Genomic DNA, 22,542 nt, shown 5'->3' with positions numbered 1-22,542 from the left:
AAGAATGGGAACGTAAATGGTCTATGGAATTCAATCCTGATAAATGCGAAATCATAAGAATCTCCAAAAAAAGAAAAAATATCATTTTTCCATATAAACTACATAATCAAGAACTAAAAACCACAGAAAATGCTAAATATCTTGGGATTACTATTAGTGATGACTTTAGTTGGAAAAAACATATTGAAACTACATCTTCAAAAGCTAATAACACTCTCAGATTCATAAAAAGAAATGTACAATGTAATAACCGTAATATTAAAGAAACTGCCTATAAAACATACGTCGCCCACAATTAGAATACTGTAACACCATATGGCATCCATTAGAAAAACTTAGCATATGAGATAGAAAAGGTACAAAGAGCTGCAGCTAGATATGTTATGAATGATTACTCATACCAAAGCAGCGTAACACCAATGCTTGAAATTCTTAAATGGCAGACATTAGAACAGAGAAGAATACATACATCTTTAATTATGTTGTATAAAATATCACACAACCTCGTCTCCGTAGATCATAACCACCTGACAGCCTCTAGAAATTAAAACTTTATCATTCCATCTTCAAGAACACAATATCATATCCTTTTTCCCCCGCACGATCAGATACTGGAACGCCTTGCCTCATAACATCAAGGACAGTGGAGTGAACCTTCAGTGCTTCACATCTGACCTAGACTCGCATATGTACTAATGTCATCATCCTGTTTTTATTTTTAACAAAGCTGTACATATTACTGCTCTTACTCTCTTAACACATGCATATCATGTATCATGTAACATAGCAACATGTTTTTAACAACTGCCCCGACCTCCCAGTTATGATCAGAAATTGATTGTTGGGAGTATCCCCGTAGATGTAGATGTTTGTTTTTGCAACAGAATCCAGGGCTCAAACCCAAAAACAATATATGTAAATCATTCAAGGAGGCTTTGTCAGCAGAATATCTAACATCTGACTTTAGGAAATTAAAACAGGAGTTCATCTATTCCACACAAGTGTTATCCCAGATGCGCAAGATACCTCTGACTATATATGCAACTAATTGTGTCGCTGATGATGACAGCGATGTTAAAATCCCAGAAAATGTTGTTGAAGCAGTTACTAGTCAGACTGATTTGAAATGTCAACCGGCAAGGGATACTGAAGAGACAACAGGTCATTATGCTGAATCTGTTACCTGTGAGTCTTTCTTAAAATAGAGCTCCAACAAATGCCACCACAAAGAAACCAAAACGGAACTTTTATACCCCCATTTCTTAGTGTCATAGGTAGTTCTGAGAATATGAATTAATTTTTTTTCAACAATGTAGATTTTGACTTAACATCGGTTTTAAAATATTTTAGAACAGTAGACAAATAAAACAAGTGAGTAGTTTGCTCGAGTTTTTACTTGACTGATTTGAAATATTTGAACCTCACAGAAGTTTTCATAATGGAAGTCTATGGGAAAATCACAATTTTAATACCATTTTGGCAAGTACGAAACCAGATACAAACTTAGAGCAGAGATACTGATGTTGCTGAAATACAGCGGCAATTTGTTTCTATAAGTTGATTGTTCATTCACGTTGCTATCGTAACCACTCTGTCCCATAGTACCGGCGAGGACCACCTGGAAGGAATCTAAAATCTGAAATTTACTAGGAGCCAAAATAGAAACATGGCTAACCGGATTTGCTTTTGTGGAATTATCAATAACTTCTGAGTGCAAAACAGGTGTTTGCCTAGCTACTGAGTTAAACATTACAAAGAACAGTATTATATTTCTATAATTTCATGGTTTACCTTTTACATTGATTTCAATTACATTCAATGATAATTGTTTTCATTTTAAAATTAAGGGCTAATGCCGCGAAGAATTGAAATTGGCTTTAGAACATTACGATTTTTAAATTTAAGACTTTTTTTATAAAAAGCTTTATTTTTCAGAAGATAATCTATTGATCATTTACTTACTAAAATTATATGAAATATGTTTAGTTTTTATTTGAATACTAAAAAGGATAATTTAGTACTGAAAGGCCATTTTTGAAATTTTTAAACGTTTTCTATTCATTATAGTGGAGAATAGATCTCGATCACAGAGTAATAAATACGGAAATCTTTCAAATAACAATTATATCATATACTGATGGTAATATTTCTAGGCTTGGGCTCTTTGCAAAAAATGAACTATTCCGTTCCCTGGTGTCGCGTTCATTGGCAGCTCAACTTACATAGACATATCGCCACAATTTACGTGAAAAAAACTTTTGATATTAAGAAGCTCACAAAACATGGTTTTATTCCGGTCAAACTGATCATCCTAGATAAAAAGCTTTCAATGAGATAACAAACCGAAAAATCAGCAATTGTTCACTTCGAATAATAAGTAATTTTTCGTAAATTTCGAAACTGAGAACAGTAAAAAAAAACGTTTACTTACATGATGTGATATAACATTTACTTTACTCCCTACTTTCCTTATCCTCAAGTAAACCTGAAAATCCAGTCAATTGAATCATCTTTTTATTGATAAATTTCAGGCGAAATTCGAAACATACTGATGAAACGTAGAGATAAAGCCATACGTTTTCATAAGCATGCCACGGTTAAGCTCTGAATGCACATATTGTAATGTCTTATTTTCAGAATCAATACATAAGATACATGTGTATTATATGCTATAAACAAGGATGAATATCCAAAAGATAAAACCGCAGCCTTCCGAAAGCGCAACCAACAGCACGCGGAAGTGCACAAGCCTAGAACGCATAGGCAAACACACGACACAGGCAAAAGCAATGCAAACATACGATGACAAAACAAACAAATAAATGTGGGGCACGTTTTACAGCAGACTATTACAGGAAGTTACAAGTCATTCGCATTTTACGCACTAGCATTTTCTGAAATCCTTACCAGCTTCAAAATCCTTTAAAAATGAACACACAATTTTGCTTTTGATTTGCCAAAATGTTTTGAATGATTGTAAAAATAATCATATAAATCCCATTTAAATACGATGTTATCTTAATTACTTTGAAGCACATTTCTTTTATAGACTTTAAAATTCAAACTTTATCTCATTTGTTATAGATTTCTATCTTATCCAGAGAAAGGTCGTTATTTTTCTTCATAATTTTCTGTTTTGATCTAGAAATATACCGCGATATCATAACTGTAACATTAAAATTTGAAACAGATCCTTCTACATTATTGTTCCTTCATTGTTTAATTGAAACGTTTTCCTGACTACGCTGAACTAAGATTTAATTAAGGTCTGGAACTTAAACTTACAAAAAATTCCAATTGATCCGCATGTACGCTTCTTTTACCTTTTATACGTGTACATTTATTTTCCGCGTGTCGTTATAAAATTTACTTTGAAAGCAACGTATTTCATATTACGTATTCCTTTACAGGACACGATAATACACTATTGATGTTATCACAATATCAACTCAATAGGGAGGGAATAACATGCATTGATGAAAGAGTTTATGATTTGTTTTTATAATATCCATATTTTCCTCCGTCCAGATAAAACATATATATCATATCCTTACTTTAAATTATTGTTCATTATTCGTAGGCACCTGTGCCTTAGTGACCAGCGCTGGAAACATTATATATTACCTTTTAAAAGAGCTGCAATATAAACTAGAGTGCAATTTTCCGGCAGACTAGCTTCCAGTTGTCCAAGGTTTAATGCAAATAGCACAGACAAATCTTACTATGAATATTTGCATAAATATCTAACTGGTACTGTCTGATATGAACTTTAATTTAAATAGGTTAATACGCTTGTTTTAATTAGATTTTATCGTATCTTTTCCAAACGAAAATAGGAATAATACTTTATCGGCTAACTGAAATTATTATTAATTCACATCCATGAAAAGAATTCGCAAAAGAAGAAGCGTGGCCGTAGCCCTATCAGAGTTAGATTTCTTCGTTAAATACATCTTGCATATGACGTATTTTGAAAAAAGTCTTAATACAGATACATTTAATCTGATGGTTGATCATGTAATTGAAATTAATCGTTGTCTAGAAATATTATTTTCTGTTTAAATATCGAAAATACAGAGGAAAGTCACTGAAACGCAATTTGTAAGCGCGTTCGTTCAGCTGTGTAACATGTGTTTCTCTTCCAGTTAATAATTACGGCGGTTTGCAGAGAAAATTTACATCGTTTGGTGTAGGCGCGGAAGGTTATTTCGGTAGTTCACTCGTGACCGCTTAAACATTTTATTTGAGTTTGAATTTTCCACTACAACAACCAGTGAATAATTCCCATCTTGATACTGTTTTTAAAGAGGTACACAGGTGGAATGGCGGACGAAACAAAATCGCTTATATTACAGCTGGACATACGCGGTCACGAACAGAAAGAAGTGCAGTTCTAGATCTGCTGACCTGACCAACATATGGCAGCTCAAACTACAAGTATAATATATAATGACTGTAAAACGGCGTGGACTGGACTAAACTCAAACGTAATGACGCCAAAGTTATATGAGAATCACGGCTTCCTGCTTTATTTTGGTGTCTCAATAATTAGTTGGTATTTGTTATTTGCAATAAGTGCTTACAATCTCAGTAGTAGTCATTGCCTTCGATAAATCACAGGTTGGTATATCGTGTATGTACACAAACGCCATTTTATTCGTATAAGTAGTAATGTGCACACAAATTTGTCCGTTAGAAATAATGTACGCAAATACATTCTGTCCGCAAAAAGTGGAAGTGTAAACCCCCGCAAGTATGTCTGATCCGTGTCTGTATATATATCAAGCAGAAACGTAGACAAATGCCAGCTTGTCCGTGTAAGTAATAATGTACACAAATGTCTGTTGGTATATGTAAGTTGTGAGGTATATTTATGCCAGCCTGTCCGTGTCAGTAATCTGGGCGTGTCCGTGACCGTGTATAAATTTCATACTAGCATTAGTTTGTCCGTTTAAGTGCCAGCTTGTCCGTGTAAGTATTGATGTATGCAAGAATGTTCTTGGGCGTGTCCGTGTTACAGTAATATCGTTCGGGGCGTGTCCATGTATATATTCTCGATGTGTCAGGGTATATGTCAGTTGTGTACAAATGTGTACGAGTCAGTTGTGTATACAAGTGTACATGTCAGTTGTGTATAAAGTTATGTAAACCCGTGTGTTGGTTTACGGTGTAAAGTTATGTAAACCAGTGTGTTAGTTTACGGTGTAAAGTTGTGTAAACCCGTGTGTGTAGGTTTACGGTGTAATATTGTGTAAAGTTATGCAAACCCGTGTGTTGGTTTACGATGTACTGTTATGTAAGCCCGTGTGTTGGCTGATGGTGCAAAGTTATGTTTTGTAAACCCTTGTGTTGATGTACGGTGAAAAGTTGTGTAAAGTTATGGAAACCTGTGTGGTGGTTTACTGGTGTTTGCTTGTCCGTTTAAGTACGTGAACAGGGCTTTGCCCATGGATGTCTAGTAATTCCAAGATTCACGGGCAATATTATTACTCTAAAACATTAAATTTGCAACCGATAGATTACACATGCGCTTCTCGCTCGTCCTACAGCAGGCCTACTTTTCCACTTCTAAGACCTACGTCTCTGGGGTTAGCTTCTCAAAGCTTACAGTTTGCATGATCTAACCAACTTATTATAGTCGAAAAACTGTTGACAGGATGCCAAAGGTCAAAGGATAACCCTGATTCGAGGTCACCTATTACTCTTGGAAATTCTTGCAAGCATTCCGTATGTTTGTAGTACTGATTATGAAAACCTATTGTTCTACATCAGTTATGTACTGGCTTATTTTGGGTTGAAGAAGTAGTTTATTCTACGGAAAGCTACAAATATCGTCCTTTGCGCTTAAGGTATTAGACCCATAATAGAGTACCTCCTTTTTGAAGAGTATTTAATTCCTACCATAAACCTAATTTAACTGCAATTTTCATTTTTTCTGGAACCATTTTTTCCCTTATTTTCCTTTTTTCTAGTAAGTTTTTACTTCGTTCAAGACGTATTATTGATGTATTGTACAAAAGTGGAAAAATACCATTTGATAAGCAAATTTCTTGCTGTTCAAAGTGAATTTACCTCTGAAACAGAAGGGGGCAGAGTTAGACATTTTTAAAAATACGGAGTTACATGCGGTAAAAGTTGCCTATTTTGCCTTCACTCTTTAGATTACATATTGTGGAAGAAATATAGGTAGGTTTTACTTCTGCCTCAGGGTTAGTTTTGAATAAAGTGAGCAAAATTCAAAACAGACCCGCAAGATTCGACCTTAGTTTTCCGATGTTGGAGTTAGAATTCTGTCTCATTAAATCCGTTTACTTGAGACACACTACAAAAATGATATTGACAGTTTTATTTTGTGTTTTATAATTGTTTACCAATAGTTTGATGTTTCTTTTATCAAAATTAATGGTATAATGAATTCTCTGCAAACGTTTTGGATAATGGCCATCACTTTGAAATTTGTCTCTACTTGAGCTTGAGGAAATATCATAAATTATACAAAATTTATAAAAAACGGCATGGTAAAGGTTGTTTAAAAATTGCAACACAGAGCGAAACACGGTCAACTTTAAGAATATACCAAGCAAATGCCATTTTTTTTTAACATTACTATTAGGGGTCCAATACCTTAAGTGAAGTCAATTTCAGAGATAACAATAACTCGTTTATGATACGCGTTCGCTAGTCTAAAACACACCAGTCTGGTCCACCACGTATCTTAATAATTCCTTCTGGGAATGGAGACCATTGTCCAGTCCGGGCCTTACTTCAGTACATCAAATTTCGTCCCTCGGCCGTGGGTCAACTGTTTGTACACCAGGACGGCAAGCCCCTAACTAGATATCAATTCACCGCAGTCTTAAGTAAATAATAATTATATGCCTGTATAGCGGTCACTATACTTCACACTTTTTTCGCACAGGTAGAGAAACACAATTCAAAAGCTTGGGGGCTGGAAGTCTTACGCATGCAGATCTCATATAAGGATACAATAATGATAACAACAATAATAACAACAGAAATAACAGCATCAATAACGATGATAATGATAAGAATGATAATACCGATGATGATGATGATGATGATGATGATGATAATAATAATGAGGATAATGATTATAAAGCAAACAATCAAACAGTTGAATTAAATGTTAGAAAATATTAAATTTTGGCGCGGTGGACCAGGGGTCTTAAATGGAAAGATTTTTATAGGCAGCAGCAGAATGTTACAAAACAAGAGCCCGAGGGTTATATTTATTCAACTCAGTGACAACGATCTCACATCGATCAGTATTTATGGCTTAATTAGAAAGGTGTCAGAAAGTGCCCGGTATTTGTTCCAGTAATTTTCTAACGCTATACTTGTTTGACTAATATTTTTCAAAGTATTGTATGGTCCGGTGCTGAATCTATTAAAGGTGTCGAGAACAAACGAAAACGAATAAACTACACCGGTCATAAACTCGTAAGCAAAAGCTGTCGAGGAAGAAATATTTATTTATTTATTTATTTTGTTGGGTTTAACGTCGCACCGACACAATTTTAGGTCATATGGCGACTTTCCAGCTTTAATGGTGGAGGAAGACCCCAGGTGCCCCTCCGTGCACTATTTCATCACGAGCGGGCACCTGGGTAGAACCACCGACCTTCCGTAAGCCAGCTGGATGGCTTCCTCACGTGAAGAATTCTACGCCCCAAATGAGGTTTCGAACCCACATCGATGAGGGGCAAATGGTTTGAAGTCAACGAGGAAGAAATAAACTTCACACAAGAAATATTGACAACAAAACCATCGCTTTATATAGGCCGGATGGTGTACACCTTTAAGACACAGGTCCTGAATTAAGGGCATTAAAATGCTTTCTAACACAGTTCGCTCGCTAGAATTTGGCGGAAAAAAGAAAACAATGATTTCTTATTTTTCCTTTTTTGTGGCGGAAATTCTAGCGTCACAGGTGCTTTTTTATTAAAACTCACCCTTACTTTCTTTTCATTTTGAATATATTTGTGTATAACGTACGCTAAAGCCTCCTCCGTTATTACTGCACAGCACAAATCGAAATTTTACTATCTGATTGCGTTGCGCACGGTATAAGCGAAGTTGCACATGCTGTAAGCACAGTATGGTGCTGCGCATGGTATAAGCGCAGTTGTGCATGGCATAAGCACAGTATAGTGTTGCGCACGGTATATGAGCAGTTGTGCATGATATAAGCACAGTATAGCGTTGTGCATGGTAAAAGCGCAGTTGTGCATGGCATAAGCACAGTATAGTGTTGCGCACGGTATATGAGCAGTTGTGCATGGCATAAGCACAGTATAGTGTTGCGCACGGTATATGAGCAGTTGTGCATGGTATAAGCACAGTATAGCGTTGCGCATGGTAAAAGCGCAGTTGTGCATGGTATAAGCACAGTTTGGTGTTGCGCATGGTATAAGCGCTGTTGTACATGGTATACGTATAGTTTGTTGCTCGCGCATGGTATGTAAGCAAGGTTAGGTATGATAAGTTGTATCACTTTAGCGTCCGATCTAAAGCGCTGTTTAATCACGCAGTAATTCAGAGAAGGGCTTTTATAAATTTCATTTTTGCCCGGTCTAGTCCTGTAACGAGGAAGCACATTTGGAGCTAGAACTTAGCACATTTGGAGCTAGAAGTTTTTGCAAAGAAACTTTTGGCAGCATATTTTTAGGATCTTCACGTAGCGGCCACATATTTCCAATCAAAAGAAACTTATAGCTTTTCAGGACAAGCGCAATAATTTTGTTACTGTTTCCAGTGAACGGAATATTTTAGGACGTTGATCAGATCGAACTGTAGCCTGTATGGGACCTCTGTGGTTAAGAAGATCTAACCGCAGCCTTAATGGTACCTCGGTAATTATTGATTGAATGATAAAATACAAGAAGTGAAATTAACATAGTGTTGTTTATTCATTCATAGAAGTGAGTTCAAAAGCTTAATGGCCACCAGTTATCAGTGTGATTACAATGTAATTTCCGAGGTCGCATCACTAGCATGTGATCGCCTTATGTCCGTATCTCCGCTTGATAGATTAAATGAGTCTTTAAATAAGTATGATTATTTGTCGCAAATAACCTCTTTTATTTTAGCGAAATAATGTTACAGTCTCATATTGTCACTTAATTGAGTTCAATTGAAACTGACAACTCCAGAAGACAAGCTGGGTGTTCTCGGTGCTTACGGAAAGTGCCGATATTTGTTTTGCATGACAAGAACGCGCAATGACGTCGCAATTGCCTCTCTTCGCAAGATCATGAATGAACAGATTATGAATGGACACAGCCCGCCCGCTTAGCCAAGTAGGTAAAGCGTTGGTCTACGGATCGCGGGGCGTATGTTCTCCGCGACTATTTGATAAACGACATTGTGTCTGAAATCATTGGTCCTCCACCTCTGACTCATGTGGGGAAGTTGGCAGTTACTTGCGGAGAACAGGTTTGTACTGGTACAGAATTCAGGAACACTGGTTAGATTAACTGCCCGCTACATGACTGAAATACTGTTGAAAAACGGCGTTAAACCCAAAACAAACAAACAAACATGAATGGACAGGAAAAGTACCACCCCCCCATTCCCCCTTTTTTAATATAATGATTATAATTGTTATTATTTAAACATATAGGCATTGTAGGTGTGCAAGTTACTGTTCAGAATGTGAAAAAATTAACAATATATGATATAGAATGTAGATTTTAAACCGTGTTGATATCTATTAACTCATGAGTTTTAAGGCATACGTGTATATTCTAACCAGATTCGGTATGGTAAACACGATCTAAGTAAACAAAGCAATCAATTAGATCTATGCTTAAAATATTCGTCTAAGTAATCTTTATGGCATTTACATGGTATTGTAGTAAAGTTCCGCTACTAAGACCACTCGATTTTAAGATCGCCCTCGATATTAAGACCACAAGGCCTTGCTATCGAGATCATTTCGATAATGAGACCATTTTTTACCAGTCCGAATGGTGGTCTTATTTTGGGAAATTTACTGTACCGTGAATCATGAAGTATCTGAACAGCGGTACTGCCATGAGTGTTTTACTGTTTTCAGGTACAAGGTTCGTTCAACAGCGGTCGACTAATGATGGTGTGACAAATTCAAAGACTGAAGAAAAGTGGGGGTAACAAGGAATATCACGTTGAACTATAGACTAAGTGTTAGGAAGAACGTTATTCTTAAGACCCTAACCCTAACCTTAAATGAGTCTTAAAGAAAACAATGGGCAGAACTAAACAACTGAACTTTAGAAAGGGGATCTGATGTTATGAAGCCTGCATATCACAGAAACTGCCAATAGACACAATTAAAAAATTCAGTTTTGATGTGAGAATAATTTCGATTTATCCCTGATTAGTTTTAAATTTGAATTTGACCAGGATTTGGACTATTCTAGCATACAAAATTGCAATTTACGGCTATTTGACATGTTTACGGTATTTGAATTGCTACTTTTATGAATAAAAATTTGTTATTGTAAATAGTTAATGGTATGTTTTTCTGTTACTTTTACTTACTTTAAGAAGCAATTGTTACCCTTTGACGTAACAGTACGCAAGAATCCAGAGCACAAAGAGAAACACCATTGAGACCACCACGAAGCAGATCAGGATACAATTTATCAAACCTATTAAAATCTAATATACATGTTGTACCTCACATGTTACGTCATCTTACAATCCAATAGGAAACGTCCTGAACACTAACTATGTAATATGTGTCAGAACAACACGTGCATAGCCTCTTCCAATAATACTATTGACCATTCTAATATATAACGATGGGAAAATGCTGTGCCCGAGGATTATACGAAGCTTGGAAATAATCTCCTTTAATATCAGGATAAACACAGTCTTAATATCACGATTAACACAGTCTGCCTAAACCGCTACGCTCCAACGATATATGTATGGACGTCAACATGATTTAAATACAAATTAATAGACATATTTCAAATTCACAGGCCAGTAACAAGTCAACACATGTGAAACAGCTTTATATTCAGATATTAATATTTTAGTTATAAGTATGAAAATCAGAGAAATGAGATACTGTTTCATTTGTCATGTCTTTCCAAAATGCTTGTTTTAGTTAGAAGTGTCTGCTTTATTTATTTTTACTAACTATAAATATTGTTATTGGCTTTGCACAAATGATAGCTTTAAGTGTTGACATGTAGACCAAGTTGGTTCAGTATAAAGGTAGAACGATGATGTCGAAATGTAATGTTTCATTGTCCTCTGTATATCTTTGAAACAATTTTAAATGGCTTCCAAATGACTTAGTATAACAACAAGACTACGCACAGAACCCATCTGCCAACCATTTCCGTTCAAGTTTAAGGTTGTACCGTGGTATAAAATGTCTAAAGGCAGTGTGTTATGTCCACAGCTATTCTTTTTAACACCTACAAAGACTTTCAAAAGCTTGACATAAACGCTAACTATAACGAGACGTCATGCAGATCGAAATGTCGTGTTAAGGTCATGTCAATGCTTAAAATGCAATAGTTTTGGTCTGCTTGGAAAACTGAAGAATTGAAGAAAACAGTATAGAATAGACATCTATTTTCAGTCTAAGCCATGTGGCCTATGCAAGCATATATACCATTACAGTAATCAGAAATCACAGCATTATTGCACATTAATGTGAAAAAAAGCATCCCTCAATTAAGTCTGTATAATAATAAACCAAAGCATTTCACTTTATTATCAAAAGTATTATACAAATATAATAAGTAATTACCCTTAAACAAACCATCCTTTCTGAAGATATAAAAAGTCGCATATTTCCCAGTATGCTTTTCGTTATTTCATTTTAATTGATAAGATACGTCATTTTAAAGAAACTTAAAGCAATGTGATAACAACTGTTTGTTAACAATATAATAATATTCATTTATCTATATAAAATGTCCGCCATTTTGGATTCGAAACATTTAACATTAAAATAAACAATTTCTAATGATCATTGTATTTTTAGATAAAGGTCTTGTATTGCGGCAAAAAGTATAACACATGTTATCGAATAAAAGTCAATATAGAATTCCCCGAACTTTGAACAATTTCTCGTTTGTATCTAGCTAACCTATAGGAGCGTAAGGGAATCGTTGAATCTGTTCATTCTTGTAGAGTTGTGCACTCCCCATATGAAATCGTATGGGTACGGCTTTTTCACAGGATGCGTTTCATTAAGTTCTTTCATCTGAAAGAAATTACAATGAAATATAGAAACTTCTACTAATAAGAATGTATTTTCTAATTCAGGGTCTCTCTGTTAGAAGTTACTATAGTGCTCTCTGGCTGAAGATCCCTGTGTCGTCCGTCATCCGTTAAAGCAACTTTTTTATTATGTCTCCGACATTACCGTTGCTGTATGAGAGCCTATAACGGACACTTGTCTTTAAAGTTATTATCTAGAAGTACTGACCTTATTCTTTTTTGGGGAAGGGGGGAAGGAAGATAAAAAGTATATTATAATGAAACTCAGATACCAGACGTTCTAACAGGACCAGATTGGTTAAAAGAATGAAAATGAGACGATATTATTAAACACTTAATGTCCAATCAATTGGATAAAAGTTACAATGGAACTGAAACCATGAAGCCTTATTGGCGATAAATTCAGAACTTATTAAGATATTTTGAAAATTAGATGAAAACCAATTTTCACATGCAAAGTGTTTTAAGAACAGTGAATAATGTATATTATAAATGGTATTATAAAAGTCTATAGAAATGACTGCAATGACTCGGGTAAAATTCGTTGAAGGAAAATATTGAGGCGATATATGTTATATATGTGTTTCACAAGAAACTATTTAAACAATATTTGTTGACCATATTGTGTTTGATACTTGAAGGTAATATTTGACATTTAAATTTTTGTCCAGGCATTGACAGAATCAGTTTTGTGTACATTTAGATTTGACGGTTTTACTTTATATTGTTTTCAATGCAAAATAAGTATAACAATGTATGTCCAAAAGTGATGGTCAGTTGCACAAACCTGGTTTGTAGTCAGCTCCCAACCAGCAGATGCACCCATATTTTCCTCCAGCTGCTTTACTGATGTACAACCAATAATTACAGAAGACACAACCTTCTTCTGTATCAACCATCTTATAGCAACTTCAGGAACAGTTTTATCTGTAAGATATTGAAAGTAGTATGTATAACCTAACAACATATCATATTCACAAATGTAAGGGATTGAACAGTTCACATATATATTGCTGTAGTTACAGATAAGCTTTGGGCATTATTTTCTTTATGGTATAGAAATCAATATACTTGGACTAAGTTTTTACATTGTTTTATATAATCCATTCGAAACGAAATGACAAGTAGCTTTAACATAGCTCTGCACGTATGAACTGCAGCAAGCGGTGGCCTAACATTATTTATACGTAAAGTATAGAATACAGACAGGATTTGGCATACCAAATCGTAAATCAAACACCGAATATATTAGGCTAGTTTTATTACTAGAAATAATTTCAGAACATTAAAGTAATTGCAACAAATACTTTTATTGATGATTTATGATCTTTAGTTACTTATGAAATACAGGAAAGAATGTCTTCAAATCCAAGCCAAACTGTGAAAAATCAGGTGATATTTAAGGTTAGCTTCCTTTAGATTTTAAGTATAAATATAAAATCAATTAAACAAAATGTCACAATCATTTCTTTATTTACATGCATGCATTACATAATAATATAGTTCTAGAAGCATTGTATAGATAATTGCTGTAACTGTTTATAAATTTCGAGCAAATATCAGTGTTATCAAATACCCCACGCATCTGCAGTTACATTGTGAATACAGATCTCATTTACGAATCCCTTTGAATGCTTTTCTTCTTGTTTCTGACTCTTAGATACACCTGGTTCGTGTTCAGCCCCCTCAATCTGACTAGAAGACATCTCTAATTAACGCTACGCACATTAGATCTGAAGACGTGCTATTCATAGCCTCGTTCTGACGACCCTTCCGCTAGCCAATCAAAGCCTTACTTACAACATTTAGTATGATGTCTTAGAGGATTTTTGCTGTGTTTCATTTCCTTTTTATCACGGGCACATACGTCAAAATTATGGATATGAACCTATACAGTTCATATTCTACATGACCAAATGAAAGACAATATGTCAGCTATGATAATAAAGCACAAATATAGTTACAAAACAGTGGCCTCAATATTTTTGTTGCTTAGCAACAATGGAATATTTCACAATTTCCATGTTTTTTTAGGTTTTTAGACTTATAATTTGACTGAAACATTTGCGTTCGTTTAAAGATCAACTGAAAATGTAAACAAAATTTATAAACAAACAGTCTTGAAAAAATCAGGTCAATCTATTGAAAACTTTTGAAGACGGTCCATGTTCAAAATTGTAGTTTTGAATTTCACAAACATGATTCAAGCAAATAACTGTTTGCATACATGTTTACATTACTTATAAAATAGTTCTTGTTGCCTAGAAAGTAAAGAGTATTTCTGCATTTTTCAGTTTTCCAGACTAACACTGTAAATGAAAAATTAACAAATGCTTTGAAATTTGAAACAATATCTACAAAAAATAATCTTGAAAATTTCTGTTCAAAGTAGAGTATAGTTGCTAAGATAAAAAGATTTCAAGTACAACACAACTAAGAACTTGTGATAAATATTGTCACTTCATACAAACAACTAAAATACTATTGTCTAACAACAAATATGTATTTTATGCTTTATTTTGCATAATTATTTGTATATTGTTCAGCCATTTACAGATACCATACAGTTATTGACTTTTGAAGCATTGGATATTAAGTGAATATCACATACAGCTAATGGCAAAGGAATTTTTCTCTCTTGCAAAATGAAGTCTCATGTCAATATATTACTCATTCTTTTACCAGCAACTTTTGCATCACAATCTGCATCAAGTTTAATTTCTACTTTTTGAACAAACGGTTTGGGACAAATAGCATCTTTTGCAAGGTCAGATTTAAAGAACTGACCAATTTGTTCATACAAATACCACTGACGGGCCGCATTCAGACCTGGAAAGGCTTTTACTACAGGCATGGCATTTTTATCGGGCACTTGCTTCAGTATAGTTACTTTAACTTCTTCAGAATCAAAATATTCTTTGCAACATACAACACCCGGTTCAACTGAACTGACAAAGAAATGTTGGTACATTGTATTTAGACAACTGTTGAACAGGTTTAAAATACTGTTCAAATAAATGCTCCCAGCTGTAAAAAAACAACAGGTTTTTCAGGATTATCAACTACTTGTGGAACATTGTGACCCCCTCTTGATGACTGTGTCAGCCATTTGGGTCATTTTTTCTGCATCAGAATCTCTCGACTTTACTTTCCATACACAGGAATGCTAATCTGGGGCGAATTCCCTGTGTCCTGCCACCAACATACTCGTTGCAACATGTCTCATGTAGTCCTGAAATTTTAAATGTCATGGTAATATTCAGCTAACAAAACTTTTATCAGCATTTTCAAGTAAAATGAACAGAGTCATGAGAAAACCATCATAATGATTACGATTTTGTGACCAGTATGGATTGAGATGTATCTGCATCCATACTGGTTGTTAATCCAAGTGTTGGTTTTCTCATGATGCAGCTCATATGATATTTGTCTTTAGATGACAGTCAGATATAATCATGTCATTTCCTACCAGTCACAAAGGCACAATGTTTTTTTTTCTCCTGACGTGGCTAAAATAATAGCTAAATACTAATCACAGTAAGATATAACTTCTCAAAACTTAGTAAGTATTAGTGAACTATGGCATTCATTCAACATTTTCAGCTTGAAATACATATGTTCTATGAATTGTTCTATGGATTTGATAACATCAGAATAATGGCAAGACCTTTCTGAAGCCATTAAGTACTGCTTATGTGAACTATTTAACCATAATCACCCTGCACATCTGAGCAGGCTTATCATAAGTCTGCACTATGTGCTACTCAATTCATTTTTACCCAGTATCCATGAATGCTGGAAACAGATACATTGCCTCAGTACATTATTATTTTACTCCTTTTTCTGTAGACAGGAAACTACTAACTAAAAATGTTGTTACATGCATGCAATACATTTAGTTATTTGTTATAAATCATGGGCACATTAAAAACAACTATAATAGAAAATTGTTTATTTTAGCCTAAGAAATTTTACCATGCGCCATAACTGCATACCAAATGACAAAGTTGTTTTTGTTCTGCCCAGCCGCATTATTGAAATGTATCTAATAAAACAAAAACAAATAACAAATTAAATCAAATGCAAAACAATAGTAAAGATACCCATTATTACAAAGGAGTAAAAGTATGTTTAATTTTTATTTTGTACTTATAACAGAATTTAACTAGTCTTGTGTCAGTGAATCTGTGAGTTTTATCATTCAAAAAAAGATCAAGCACTTAAACATTTAATGTTTACATTTTTACAATTACACTGCTGGTGATTTTGAAACCATAGTTAACTTCTGCAAATGTTTGTACATGTGTTGCTTCTTTACAACAGTCAGATTCAAGCCCAAAATAAAATATATTAAAGTATAACATGTACTGTTTTAGTATTATACAACCTGTGCATGTTTCTCTCCTATGCCATTGAACTGCAAATAATGATGAGCTCTATACACCACACATTCCACTCCTTTCACAGTGCACTGACTTTTATCAATTAAATAAAAAGTCTCTTTGCCTGCAAGAAATACAAAACGGCAAAAAAATATAATATTTACATAATACATGTTTATAATGTATTTTACCATTAAAATGCCAAATTTTTAAAATGTCTTTCAATTTGGACAATGCTGTTTATGTAGGGATTATACACGTTTTTTTTGTGTATTAACGTCTGCAGAAGCCCGCGGGATTGTTTGTGTCCGAGACCGAAAGTCGAGGTCACAAACATATCCCAAGGGCTTCTGCAGACGTTAATACACAAAACAAACGTGTATTGTCGCTATTCTTGCATAAAAATATATTTCACGACGATTTATGTATTGTTTTCATATGTGATGACTTGACGATTCCGATACATTTTTTATTTACCATACCAGTTGTTCTTGGAAACGGTAAACATGTTTTAAATATCCGTATCTAGGGCCCGGAAATAAATAACACTATCAAAAGCACATCCTGAAGGTTTTTAAGCGATTTTTTATCTCTCATTTTTACAAACATAAAAGTACCAATAATTGTTCATATCATTTCACAATTTGGTGGACTCGATCACAATTTCAAGAATAATAACTTTACATTCGAGTTAAATTGAGTACGGACACGCAGTTGGAGTACGGATGAGTACGAACATAGTGTCAAGTTTCCAAGCTGTTAATATAAATTCTTCGAGAAATTAGATAAAAACATACTGACAGATACTTACCAAAATCATAAATATGATACCTAAAAACAAAGAATCGCACAGGTAAACACGCGATTCTTTAACATTCACGTTGTCTACAAAATCTGAATTGACGCAGAGTTCAAAAGGGGAGTAAACAAGGGAAGAAACGAGTACGAACAATGTTGGGGGCAGCGCATTTGGCGTTAGTTACCGATACAGTAAAACATTCTATGGTTTAGATTGCATCTTTAATACTTCAAGAAGAGGTTTTTATGAAAGGAAAAAGACGCAGATACCAGATGTCAATCTGCGCAGAATTACATATACGTCCCTGGGAAAGCATTTCAAAAATAAAAATCGGGTATTAACAGCACGTGAATTGCCTTGTTTGCACACGATTTTTCTCCCGTTAATACATGGGAGGATCAAGTGAAAAAAGTAGTTTTTATGCAAGAATAGTTTATTTAAAGTGGAGATCATGAACTAATTAATGACTGAATAGTAAACACTGTGTAGACCAGACCGAATGGATGTGCATGCTCATCTTGATCTACACTGGCCGCAAATTTAGACATCATTCATTGATAATTTACTGCCCCAGTTATGAACAGTGCAGATCATGATCAGACTTCTCTTGATCTGCACTGGTGGCAAAAGCAGACATAAGCACCGCTACTATGCTAAGAGTTTAATACAGTATTGAAGCATGAATACTGTGAGATTTTAGTATTCTTATACCTGATCCTTCTGCACATACACCAAACACATGGCACTTTCTTGGGGTACGGAAATAAATTGGTCCAACTTGTTGTGAATGATGCGGATAATGCACATGCTGTGCAAAATCCCAGGGATAATGGTATTCAACATCCAGAGTGCATGGTGGACTGCCTGAAACATGACAAAATAATTTCTTTAAATTTATAAGTCGATATCATAATACTGTGTATATTCAGTAATAAAAAACTGACTTTGGTGATAGTTTCATGTCGCTTGTAGTTGTAGAGTAAGATCAGAAGTTTATCTTTTAATAAGCAACTACTCACTGGATGCACTTTGGTGTGGGTAGAGAGTCAGATTCCTACCCTCGTGGAATTTGACCGAGACCTTCACAATCCCTTCTTTAGACACAAGTACATGCTCAGAACTCCGGGAAGCAAACATTGAGAGAAGTTAATATAAGTTGTAAGAACTTTACTCTACAACTCAACTGATGTAAAATGAGTAAGTTACATGTTTGGCAAGACAAATATCCTCTATATATTTAACCTAAATGACTTTGTACATTTTTTTCTGAATAAAGTTCCTGTTTCTCTAAATATATGGCAACATCATTAGTATGGCTGAAAGAAATGATCCTCTTACACTTAAAAACTGATTGGCAGTACAGATTGGTGCACAAGTTTATAATCTTAGCTAGACCACTTAGGTAAATGTGAGCTAGTACTAGATTGTGACAGTTCAAACTGGGTCATTTTAGAATGTTAATGGTTCAAATTTATGGTTTTTATGAATTATGGCGGTCATAACTTGGTTGCTATCAACAAATCGTTGCTAAATCCTTCCTCAGTTTCAAAGTCGCATTACTTCCGGGTTCAATTATTTCGACAAAATGCGTATTTTCTCATAATATTAGAAAGAAATTCATACTTACCAATTCAAAGATGTTACGTACAAATCCAGCATCAACATTAAACCGTCAGCGAATATTCTAAACTAACATAAATAGAAGCATTTCCAGCACACACGTACAGAACCGAAATCACACAGTTTTTACATGACGTAATAGGGCGCTCAGAATAATCAATATTTTGTGAAAATTCAATTGTCATCGGTTGCAAACCACAAAATGAGAGTCGTTGAAGATTTTTGTAAGTCTCACTTTATTTCAAAGTATTGACAAATCATTCTTTGAAAGTTTTTTTTTCTAAGCTTACACGTGGAATCGTGTACCATAAAAAGACGTAAACAAATCTCGCATTTTCTCGATAACGACGACAACGTCCATAAGCCCCAAAATAACATTCCACGACACATATACTCTCAGTATAATAACTTGACTAAAGTACATATTTTTCCGGTCAAGGTAAAACACAAATCAAACAAACGACCCTATTCTCTTTACTGGCCATGTTAAAAATACCGGATTAATAAATTCTACATTGTAGAAAAACTCACGGTATTTATAATTTTTTACTTTATTCAAGGACCTTATGAAGACGTTATCAATTTCTTTATTCGCTGGTGTTTAAATTTAGCCTCGTATTTAAGTGATATGTTTTGCTCAGTATTTCAGTATGAACATTTTTCAGTTATACCAAAAACTGACTGATCATAAAATATGCATTCATAATTTCATTTTATATGTAAGACAGTAAGAGATATGAGGGCTGTACGTACTTGCCTTACTTCCGTCAACTTGTTCCACACTTGACTGTAGTTACCAATCAGTGTTCGGTGAAACTGCTAGCAAGTTGATTTGATTTTATTTATTTATCTATTTTTTTATTTTATTTTTTGTGTGTGTGGGGGGGGGGGGGGGGGGGGGGGGTGGGGGGGGGGGAGGCACAAATTCCGAAGTTATTGAAATATGTTCAGTCTTGATGGGAGCAATAAGTAAGAGGTCTATATTTTCTTATCAGTATTTGAGAGTTACATACTTACAAATCTGTTGTTTATGTTTAATTTAAAGTTGAATTCATTCTTTACACTTACCTGAAAAAAATCTGCAATTCTGCTTAAAATTATTCTGCAATTGTGTTGGAAGAGTTATTTAATAATAACTTAATCAATTACGTAGCATCAATTTAGTTAATATAATTGTGTAGTTTAGTTGATATAATTTTGTCGTGTTAGTTGAAATTAGTCAGTAATTTTACATTATGAAATTTGTCAGTTTTAATTGAATTAATTCTATAGAGTTAGTTGGTATCATATGTAGTTTAGTTGAATTAAGTCTGTAGAGTTAGTTGGTATCATATATAGTTTAGTTGAAATAATGAAGTTGTCTTTATAATTCTGTAGGTTTAGTTTACATTATTAGTGTTATAAGTGTAAATGTGCAAAGTTGAAACAAGGAGAAATAGATTCTGAAATCGTACTATTTAAAGCTTGCATTTTGACACAAATCCTACTGATCAAAACAACAATTAAGCCGCAATTCAAACATTTTATTTCTGTATAAAAATAATACCTATTTTTTTCACGTAGTTCCGCGAAACCTAGCTGTCCTTTTGCAAAGAATTTTGTCTAAATATAATCCTAGTATTAATGAATGTGCATAATGTTGTTTATCAAGATAATAGTTGGTGGCTTACTTTTTGATCAGTAGTGTATGCTCTGAAAAGCACCTTAAGCCGTCATTAAAAGATATAAGATAAGAGTAGATTTGCCGGAAACACAAAGCACCCTAAACACAGCCATAGAGCCATGCATCGCAAAGTAGGCCTAAAACAAAAAGAATATGTAACGGAAAAATATTGTAGACGGATTGCTTCAAACATCCAACAAGTACATTTTAATAATATGCAAAATACAGAAAAACAGGGAAAGGGGTAAGGGGTAAAAGGGTCGTGTGTTGGGGAAAAGTAGAGCAAGGACGAATATTAAAAAAGGAAAGCCACGATCCTTACACGCAGTAACCCTACAACATAAACCACAGCAGCGCAGACACCCACGTATATAAAACATCAATAATTTCCTTCAAAAACAACCGTTCTATGTTATATTTGTTTCAACAATTCTGAGACCTTTTCATTCTTGATTGTGAGAAGCGTACTTTTTCAACTGGTCTGGTGACCCTGCCTTTTTTAAAAGACATTGGGATTTTGCGTAGACGGTTATGTTTTCATTTTATTTTCATTTACTCAAATATGGTACGGTTTGATGGAATGGCGATGCTGGAACATGTCTTTGTCTGTTTAATATTGATCCTTGTTTTCTCAGAAAAGCGAGCTGTACGGTAATCTGATTATATTTCTATACAATGATAAGACAATTAACAGGGTATTTCCACTTGTCGCCACCTAGTGCCGGAGGTGGAAACGTTGTCTCTCTAAAAAGCGAAAACGGAATAGTTTCCAATCAGTTTTGACTTTGTTAATTTCTAAAACAAGATACATTTCCAAAAGAAATGAAAGAAAACATGTCATCCATCATGAAAATATCAACATTACTGCGATGATAAACATCACATGACTTCGCAAGGCTAAAACTTAAAATGCACTTGGCACTAGTATTGTTCCAGGGGCTCACTGTGAGGCTTAGCCTTATTTGTGCATTATTGTTTCTTAAACAAACGACAAAAATACCAAACATGACACACCGGTATGGAATGTGCAGAAAAGACAACATAATTGTTCCTTCTCTTGAAAAGGAACACTTATGGTTGACATTTCACACTAGACTGAGCAGGTAAATTGATACAAGGGTAGTGTCAAAGGCATCCGATTACCAGTAGAGCCGTCATTTTGGACTCATTCATATTCATTACAAATAGCCTCTATGCCAATGTGTATTGATATGCGTCTTTACGTAAATCTGTTCTGAAATGCATTTTATTAACAGTCAGCTGACAAGGAATAATAACTCGTATAGAGTATATTAAACCGTGTTTTGAATATTTGAAACTGAGGAATAGAGATTAATATAATGAATATGCATGATCCATTTTATTGCTTCAAATATGGCTGTGCAATTTGCAAATTCTGAAGTTCAGGTTTCCAGATGCTTCTTTTCATTGTTTACCCATGTAGATTCTTACTTGCGTTTCGTAAATGCATAATGTGATTATAAATGTATATGTAATCTCTATGCAGGTGCTCTCGTGTGACAATTACTTGACGAAAACATACGGTGGGGTGCTACAGAATTCTGAAGATTTTAATATTGCGGTCAAATGAACATGAAGTAAAATAACATATTGTTATCACTGTCATATCAAACATCTGTAACATGATGCTAAAATCGGATTTTCTTAAAAGACAGAATATTGCATATGCGCTAGAAGAAACCTTTTGTTAAGCTAAATCTTGTAATACATCTAATTCTAATACGACCAGCTAATATCCTACATACTTGTAGATCAAAATCTATCTCGATTAATTCTGCAAAAAAAAAAAAAAAAAAACAGACCTTGAACTA

General features: G+C 34.4%; 1 protein-coding gene across 1 annotated transcript; it reads right to left on the bottom strand.

The window, feature by feature from the left end:
• Positions 1 to 11,679: 11,679 nt before the first annotated feature.
• LOC123556118 (uncharacterized) lies at positions 11,680 to 13,336 on the bottom strand. The gene is made up of 2 exons (XM_053548967.1): positions 13,034 to 13,336; positions 11,680 to 12,229 (listed from the first exon to the last, which is right to left on the bottom strand). Exons 1-2 carry the CDS (start codon positions 13,211 to 13,213, stop codon positions 12,113 to 12,115), a joined length of 297 nt encoding a protein of 98 aa, XP_053404942.1. The 5' UTR covers positions 13,214 to 13,336; the 3' UTR covers positions 11,680 to 12,112.
• Between the last annotated feature and the right edge of the window lie 9,206 nt (positions 13,337 to 22,542).

The sequence above is a fragment of the Mercenaria mercenaria genome, chromosome 7, assembly GCF_021730395.1.
Source record: "Mercenaria mercenaria strain notata chromosome 7, MADL_Memer_1, whole genome shotgun sequence".
NCBI lineage: Eukaryota > Metazoa > Mollusca > Bivalvia > Venerida > Veneridae > Mercenaria > Mercenaria mercenaria.
The sequence above is the reverse complement of the archived record's forward strand: the minus strand, read 5'-3'. Positions and strand labels throughout refer to the sequence as shown.